The sequence below is a fragment of the Eumetopias jubatus genome, unplaced genomic scaffold, assembly GCF_037043125.1.
Source record: "Eumetopias jubatus isolate StellerSeaLion01/CBP00866 unplaced genomic scaffold, mEumJub1_p1.0 scaffold_4, whole genome shotgun sequence".
NCBI classification, from domain to species: domain Eukaryota; kingdom Metazoa; phylum Chordata; class Mammalia; order Carnivora; family Otariidae; genus Eumetopias; species Eumetopias jubatus.
In genome coordinates, this window is record NW_028274810.1 from 14,545,646 (window position 1) to 14,554,727 (window position 9,082).

The following is a 9,082-nucleotide window of genomic DNA, read 5'->3' on the forward strand; positions in this document are numbered from 1 at the left end:
CTCCGACAATAAAAAAATTTTTCCGCGACTTAAACTGAACTAAAAAAAAATATATATATATATACACATATAAACACCAAGTACAACAGAAGTTCTGGCCTAGAATTTCACAAACACACCACTTTGGGGCGAGGAGAGGAAGCTGGTCACGGCAGCAGAGCGCCCGAAGACTTCCAATCAGAGAAACAATACCCCAACCAGTAATAGCCCTCACCCTGTTAATCAAATGCAGTTTTGACCTCTGAAAACCCTCTTACCTGTTTACAAGAGTTTATACAGCTGTTTGCCACTGGAACACCACCTTGCAGAGCATAACCGTGGCATCCTCGGTTGATAATCACCTGTTGCCTAAGTAAGCATCATCCCGCATGGAGACAGACAGCACTAGGGCTCTTCCATCCGAGGTTAAAATTCAAAACAAGCCCAACAAGCCTGCATTTCAAGGTGGTCTTCGTCTGCAACTAGTTAAGTTTAAAACTGGCAAACGACAACGGTGTCTGAAGCCACTGGTGCAGCACTGCTGGCTTCCTCTTGAACTGCAGCGTTGTCACTGTGCACCGAAGTCTCCTGCTGCAAACAGGGGAGTTGTTCTCCTGTACTGGGAACAGCTTCCAAAGCTCAGGAGCCCCTGTACAGGATAACGCAGGAACTAAAGGCAAACACTTTCTCCTCTTTAAGGATGCCTCCATTTTTTCCTCACAATCTGTACTACCAACCGAAGTGACTGGGCCTGAGTGTGCGTTCGTACCTATGAAACCGTCACGGTGCATGCACATCCAAGGCATGTGGAACCACAGGTCAAATAAGGCACAGATACCGAGTAACGGTTCTAATTACAAACGCTAGCTCTCAGGAACTCTTCATCCATTCAGAACTAAACCCATCACTGCATAACTCTGGTAAGAAGCCCCTGGAGATGGAGGAGCTCCTCAAATGTGTCAGGAAAGGCTTTATTAACATCATCATTAACATTTAAAAAGCAAACGGAGCATTTCTCCTTCTTTTGGCAATTTGGTGCAAATGTTAAGTGCAAGATAAAGCAATTTCAAACTTTTCTTCAAATTAAAAATGAAACTAAGGCCAAACGTGATGGGTGAACAAAATAAATCAAAACTTAAATTTCAGCAACTCCGGCTCTTCAAACCAGCAAAGCCCCCGACTCGTGCACTGTGGTGAGGCTTACGGTGCTTGCCCCGGCTTCTTGCGTGCCAGCAAACAGCACCATTTCCTCATCAAGTTGAGGACTGAGAAGCAAAGGATCCCCTTCGCTGCAAACAAAGGGGGTCACAGTAACACTAGTGATCCTTCAGAATTGACACACCGTGATAGTCAAAATGATGGTCTCCCTGCTTCTTGCTCAAGACATACAAGATCTGAGCAGCAGCAAGTACCCCCTCGGCTGCAAACAAAGGGGTCAAAGGTTTGCCGTCAATTCACTTCCAGGCAGAAAAACATTTTCCTCAAAAGAAACAATTTATTTAGAATAAAACAAAAGCAGCTCAACTGTGAGCGCACGTTTGAGTGACAGCTACTTTTAAGCTGTGTGAGCCATAAAAAGGGTTTTTCTTTACTTTTCCAGAAATCTTGTGTACACAGCACAAAGCAAGAGGTCATTTTTTTTCCACTTAAAACACCGGCATTGGCATCACAATAGCAGATACACAACTTTAAGCTGCCATTTTAGTAAAATGCACAAATACTAAACAGATTAGCTTTCTTCCATCAAGAGGCCCATGTAAACTCCACATAAGCCACAACTTCTCTTCAAAAAGGTCCATTAGAGCTTTGAATTCCATATCTTCAATCCGCAGTTCACCAGTTTTGCTTGCGGGGGGGGAAAAAAAGGTTATTCAGTACAAATGTTTACAATATTAAAAATATATATATTTCCCCTATGCCATTATAGATGAACATAACATTAACAAGACCTTCCTGGATAGTCCAGCTTGACTTCAAAAAGCACCAATAATACCCACTGGCACATACCTCGAATGAATTTACTGTATGAATAGACAAATAACAAGTAGAACAACAGGGTGGATTTTTTTTAAGGACTGCAATTAAGCAAAGATTATAGAACTGAAAATACCCTTTATACTCATGTAACTGAGTAAAACATGTCAAAAAAATTCAGAAAAAAGTTTATAATCAATTTATGATCAATATATTCTAAATATAACTTAAAAAATGAAACTAAAAAAAGGTGGAGTTTAGTTAAACTTTTACCCTCTCTGGTCTCATTCCATAATTTATATGGAACAATCCAGAACTATTCCGTTGTAGAAAGGGGTCAAGATACGAAGCCATTTAAAAATCCACCTTCATCTGTGTTACCAAAGACAGCAGCTGTTCTTTTAAGAAAACTCATTAAGAACAATCGCTAAACGGCCAAAGAACATTTTAGGACTTTTACTTTTCAACTGTTTAAATCAAACATAGAAACCTTTTTATTTAGCTAGACAGTTCGCTGTGGTTACCTGAAATCATTTTCTCCCTTTAGGGACATCATTATAACCAGAATGTTAACAGGGTCAGCTCCACTTCTCTTCTTGTTCTCACCCCTAACTGCCATCTCAAAACCAAACACCGTAGCAGAGACAGAAAAAAAGTCCCGAAATTCTCTCCAATATTTTTCACATAAAAGGTCATTAAGGCCCTCTTCTCAAGAGGATTTCCTAATTCTGTTACCACAGAGTTTTTGGTGAATGGTTCCTACATGAACCCAAACTGAAGTTCAAGCTGTACCTGCGTTAACGAGCAATTTCATGGTCTAAAGAACGTGGATTTCAAATTTTAAAAAACAAATACTGTCAGTGAAAACCTGCTCATAAAATTTTTAAATAAACCTAAACAGTGTTTGACTCTGAAAGCAACACACACACACACACACACACACACACACTCACTTTTCCTACTGTATCTCAAATGATCTAAATGAATTAAGGGCCAGAGTATGTTACCTTCAAAATGTGACAAAAAGCTTATGCCAGCCAGAGGATGGACATTTTAAGATGTAATCCTTAAAGGGAAAATTCTAGCTACAGAGTCCAAGTATACATGTTAAACCAGGAATTTAAATTTTTGTGTGGGAAAACTCTTTACAGGAATCCCGGTTACAACCAACAAAATAATATTTAAAAAATTGGCTAGAAGCCGAATGATTGCTTAACTTTCCATAAACTCTGAAGTTGTGATCTAAGTCTTAATTAGCTTGATGTTTTTCACCATAATACTTAATAAGTCATTAAATGATATATTGAAGAAATTTTCTTTGCATTCATTTCAACAGTTCCAGAAAAATCAATTTAGCTAAATGAGTATTTTTTTTTTAAAGTAAAAGAAACAAGTGGTTGTTACAAAGAACATCCAATATTGAAATTATGAAATTCTGGCTAATGAGAATTAGAACCAGACAGCTTTAGACTCTTGCTTTCATTCCATCCTGAAGGCTTAAGTAGATAGTTTAACAGTATTATGAACCTGCACAACAGAATGGGCAACACAAATAAGAGATTCATCTGAATGATGGCACTCTGTAGGTAAGCACCAAACTAAACATAATTAGTTATTTCTAATACATACATTTAGAAATGGTATCAAGCCATTGTTTCAGAAACACGGAAGCACAAATTGTGCAGATCTAACAAAAGCCGCCATGTCAGATAAAGAGTCAAACAAACAAACACGGAGCAAAAACCACAGTACTCTTCGGTAAGTTGTCACATCAACTTAAAAAAAAAAAAAAGAAAAAGAAAACAAAAAAAGGAAAATGGGAAAAACCACACTTCGGATTAGAGTAAAATTAAATGTTGTGGACTTCACTCTCTAGAAGAGCAAAATCATTTGTCCAGCCTTATCAAAAGATATTCAAAAGTTAATGGTTAGTGAGATTTAAACTGGAAAAATGTATCTAGCCAAACTGTACTTTGACCCCATGTATACACAGACTGCAAACCTGCATTACTTTCTGAACAGTGTCTCCTCCATATTAGTGTGCCAAGTAAAGCTTTTTAAAAGCAAAAGCACCAAGTCTTACTTGTAGGATTTCAGATATTCTCCCTACAGGCACACCAAGGACTTTGGGCTCACAGCCTAGTACCTTCCTTCTGTTAAAACAGCTAGTTTTTCCAGTTTAAAAAACAAACAAAAAACCCACAAAGACCTTCCAACTTAAAAAGAAAATTTATAAATGCATGGTGAAAACCAAAAAGGATGACACAGCAGTGATGAGGATTTCATGCTGACATGCATTAGACACCTGTCATAACGGAAAATAAAAAAATTACATGACATTTCCCTGGGTTATTATTGGTGCTATTTCAAAACTACCAGCTTTGATAACAGAAAGAAAACAGTTGAGTTCTGCCAGGCTTTCTATAAGTCACTTTCACAGAATAGAAACATGACCATGATCCAAAAGGTCCTAGAGTTTCTAATCATAATTAAACATCAAGGGCCTTAGCTAAAGTCCTCAGCGTTTAAATCAAAGGGGGAAATATACTTAACTAATGACCTGAGAAACTAGGGGTGAGGACAGAGGGACAGATCAAAGAAACAAGACAAAAAAGAAAATCATCCATTACTGTTTTGCAGCAAAAGCCCTTGTTAAGAACCAGGAATTGATATAACCTTCAGCTTTGAAAAAAACTGTGACGGTGGGTTAAATTATTCTGTATTAATTCCAGGTGTTTAGGAAATAAAACAATAAAAAGAGGTTTTCCTACACTGACATTTCAGTTCTCTGTAGTTGGACACCAGTGAATATATTAAACACAAAATTTCAAAGATATTCAACATTTTCAATAATGTAATGTCATCGCTACTGTTTATATATGAAAATAAAAATACAGGCAAAATTTAAATAGAGCATGTCAAAGGCATTTCACGATGACTTTAAAATTTTCTGCAATCCAGATATGGCTGATTAATGCCCACTAAAACAAAAGCTGACTTATGAGCCTGCAGACAACTCTTCTTTCTATTATTGAAATCAGAAATTTGCATGGATACAAAAAAACTCATCTTTGATGAAAAACACTTAAGTTTTGAAATATGCACAATTAAATTAGACCTGTACCTGCTATACCTCTCTGAAAGTCAGTAAAAACACCACCACACACCAATAACTAACCAAAGAATTCTGATTTTAAAAACACCTATTCACTTCTTGCATACTAGCATAAGACATATATGGTTTGTAACCTACTCTTCAATTTTTACTGAACAGTTACAGCTACAAACCAAAAGTGCATATACGGGATACAGAACTTAAGAACTAATGATAAAAAATGTGCATGTTAAAGCAAACTCTCCAGGAATAAACCATGTATTTTAAGAGAAATACTCAAATACCTGATTAAAATAATTATATTGCTATACAATTTACCAGCTTGTACTTTTAAGATTCCTGATCAAATTTCAACCACACAAATAACATTTCTGGTACAGGAATTATTTACCTACATACCAATCAAGCCATTTTTAGGTGTATATTATCATCTTTATAAAGTCAGTGGGCGCTTCTCCAAATCCCGACTTTTCAAAAATTTTGGGTTTGTAACTCTGAGGATTTTTTTTTTTAAGCTCAAGGTTAAAAAAGGGGAAAAAAAATAAAACTGAAGAAAAAGAGGAAAAAAGTTACTCATAAGAGTAGGACCTCCTAATTAAAATAAATCCATCCGCCTGCTACCTTCAGGGCATCCCTTTCACTTAAAATAATAGCTAAACTGTCCTGACTTCTATTTTAAAGGTTTATAAAAATATAAAAAAGAAAAAAGCTAGAACTAAACAAACTAATTCAAAAGAAAATTTCATCTGATGCTGTATCCCATTACACATCACAAAACAGGAACCATGTCAAAGTAGTAAATACAAGTTACACATGGACTTTAGGACGCACCACGGACAATGATCATGACCAGGTAATCTTCTTCAGATTTGGCCAGTGCCTTGGCAGGGGAATCCAGGAACTGCTGGGAGAACTCACAGGGTGGGAAAGCATGTAGGACCCCGGTGTTTTCCTTGTCTTTGTTGCCCCCCACAGGGAGGCTTATCACCCCAGCGGCCTGCTTTTGCTTTAAATAGGACACAAGGTTCCTAAGTGGCCTCTGAGTAGAGGTGGCAGTGTCTGACGTGGCTGAAGAAGAGGAGGACCTGCTGTCAGAACTTCCAGGCACAGCCAGAAGAATGGCATAACCATTGGGCCCTGCCACTTTGATGCGTCGAGTTACTTCATCCAACTTGGGCTGGTCCAAACGAAGACGCTGAGTGATCTTGAGCTGGGCTACTTTGCCTCCAGTTGAGCCCTCCACAAGAAGACTACTAGCCACTTGGAGATCACCCTGCAACAGATGCATGTTGGAAGGAAAGTTGCTGTTCTTCAAAAGAAGCATGCCCTGCCAGGCCAAACAGAGTTTGGGAGAGGCTGCAGCTGTGGGTGCTGTCCCACCATCCTGTTTCTGGGAAGGGGACTTTAGCTTCGAGGAAACAGTGCTGGTGCTGGGTGCACTCCCATCAGACCGGTCTTCTTTTTTCAGAGGGCTTTTTCCCTCAGTGGGAGCAGCTGTCCGGTGCTTCCTATCCCGTTCAGCTGATGCAGAGTTTTTACGGTCTCGCTTGTCACCCTGGCTCTTCTCCAAACTACCTCGTCTGTCTCTGACTGGAGAGGGCCTTTCCAAGATAAGAAGACGGGAAGATCGATCATTGTCACTGTTGTAGCGATCCCGGCTACTGGTCAATTCTGGGCTGCGGTCGGGAGAAGGAGCACAGTGACGTTTTCGGGGACGGTCACTCTCAGGGGACCTATCCAGGTGCCGGCCCCCACTTTCCTCAGGCGGCCTTCGCTTCCTAGGTTGGTCTCTGCTGCTGGGCAGATCTCGCTCGCCTCTGTCCCGGTCCAAGGACCAGCCATCTCGCCTGCGATCCAGGCTATCCAGTGGCTCATAAGCAGGCACAGCAGTAGCTGCAGTCCGAGTGCTGCGTTCACGGACTGGGGGTGGGGGTGGCACCCAGTCAGAGTCAGGATAAAGGTCTCTGTCACGATCTCTGTACAGTAAGGGTGGTGTCCTATCCCGAGCACCCCTCAAAGGGTCAGGTGCTCGATGTCCAAAAGCATCTGTCACCAACTCATAATGAGTTAAGGGCAGAGGCTGCAGATATTGCTGCTGGTAACGATGTTCTGTATCTGCAAAGTCTACTCTAAGGCGACGATCTGGGCCACCAAGTGGGAAGCCACGCATATGGGTCCAGGCAGCATGAGCCGCATCGAGGCTTTCATATTGGATATATGCCCAACTATCACCTTTGCGGTAGTCTATAGTGCGAATGGTGCCAAATCGGTCAAACTCTCGGGCCAGGGCAGCAAGAGGCACCCAAGGTCCCAGACCACCTACCCAGAGGCGGGTGGTGGGTGTAGCTTTACCATAACCAATTTTGATAGGATTCCGAATGATAATTTTGCCAGACATTGCTAGTTTGGCCCGGTGAGACATGTCTAGGTTCTCAAATTTGAGAAAGCCATAGGTACTGGTCTGGCCCCGAGAAGGCCTCTTGATGTCTACCTCGGTGATGACTCCAAAGCGGTCAAAAGCCCTTCTGAGATCACTCTCTGTCACAGTGATGTCTAGGTTGCCCAAGAAAAGCGTCCGGTTAGCTCGCTGATCATCCTCGGGTGAGATCTCATCCACTTCTCGGAAAGGAGCAGCACCTGCCCCAGCTCCCACCCTTGGCTCAAGACTGTATGCTGGGCGCACTCTCTCATAGAACGGGTAGTCTCGCTCTCTCTCCAGCTCACGGGGCAATGGTGGCGGAGGTGGAGGGGGCAGGCGGCCAAGAGCCAACTGCTGCAACCGGTAGTCTCTGTATCCCAAGGCTGCGCCACCAGGGGAAAGCGATCTCTGGCCTCCACCTCCTCCAGGGGGGTGCCGGTGTCCACCTACAGACGCCCCGACCACGCTGGCTGACGGAGGATAAGTATCTTTGTCTAATGGGGAGCGGCTGCGGCGCCGGCTCACATACACAGCTTCTATCTTCAGGGGCCGGTCATAGAGCACTAGGCGGCCTCGGGCATGCTTGGCCGCCCGCGCGTCCTCTGGCCGCCGGAAGTTCACAAAGGCTACTCGCTCATCCCCGCTGCCAGAACCCGAGAGATGACTGATTTTGACACTTACATCACCGAAACGTTTGAACTCGTGAAACAGTCCGTCCTCCACCGCTTCGTCACTCAGCTGGGACCCCAACTCGCTTATCTTCAGTGTCTTGTATTCCCCGCCGTCCCCGCCGCCAGGAGCTGAGGAGGCGGCCCCAGAGGAACGTGACTCCCCGCCTCCACCCCGGGAGCTGCTGCGCGACTCGCCCCCGCCCGAGGAATTTTTGGTGCTTGGGGAGCTGTAACTATGCAAGCGGCTACTGGAGCTGCCCCCACCAGTGTCATACTCGCGGCTGCCACCTCGGCTGCTGGACTTGTCCAGATGAAGGCTGCGCCGCGACCCGCCGCCGCTGTCGGTCTTTCCGCTGCTACTCCCATTGCTGCCACCAGAGCCCCCTAACTTCTTGCTCCGCTCCCCGCGGGAAGTCGAGTCCTCACCTCCACGGGAGCGTTTGGGCTTGACTGGAGAGCGCTCTTTTCCCTTCATTGTTGCGGGTCGTCGGAGGTCGTCTCCGAGGAGATGATTAACCCGCCGCCCCGCGCTCGTTTCACACAGCGGAACCGCACGCCGCCATCTTGGACTCCGCCGCGGTAAAGGATCCCGCCCCGTAGTCCTCATTGGTCAATTAGCTCGTCTCTTCTACAGTCTCATTGGGAAAACGATTTGTCTGTCTTTACATCTCCCCGCGCTCCGGAAAGGCGCCCGCCCAACCACTGTTATTGGGTTCCCAACGCCCTAGTCTGAGGACCTCATTGGTTATATTTGTTGTCCATCTTAACGGTTCCTCGCGCCAGGCTGTGGCTCCGCCCGTCGCACTCTAGGGTCACCTGACCCAAACTCTGGAGGCGTTGATTGGACAAAAAGTCTGCCCTGTAACGGTACTTCTAGCGCGGTAAAAGCAGTGATCCCACCTCCTCATTCCTTTCATTGGTTTG

At 43.7% G+C, this 9,082-nt stretch overlaps 1 protein-coding gene across 1 annotated transcript; it reads right to left on the reverse strand.

The window, feature by feature from the left end:
• Positions 1-1,529: 1,529 nt before the first annotated feature.
• On the reverse strand, positions 1,530-8,765 carry RBM15 (RNA binding motif protein 15). The gene is made up of 2 exons (XM_028101970.1): positions 5,900-8,765; positions 1,530-1,824 (listed from the first exon to the last, which is right to left on the reverse strand). The coding sequence occupies exons 1-2, from the start codon at positions 8,763-8,765 to the stop codon at positions 1,778-1,780; spliced, it is 2,913 nt and encodes a 970-aa protein (XP_027957771.1). The 3' UTR covers positions 1,530-1,777.
• Between the last annotated feature and the right edge of the window lie 317 nt (positions 8,766-9,082).

Excerpts from the sequence above, each read along its gene's own strand:
- RBM15 (XM_028101970.1), bottom strand. The coding sequence starts at position 8,765 with ATGAGGACTACGGGGCGGGATCCTTTACCGCGGCGGAGTCCAAGATGG. Across the intron at positions 1,825-5,899 it reads GGTCATGATCATTGTCCGTG|CAAAACTGGTGAACTGCGGA; the intron begins GTGCGTCCTAAA and ends CCCCCCCGCAAG.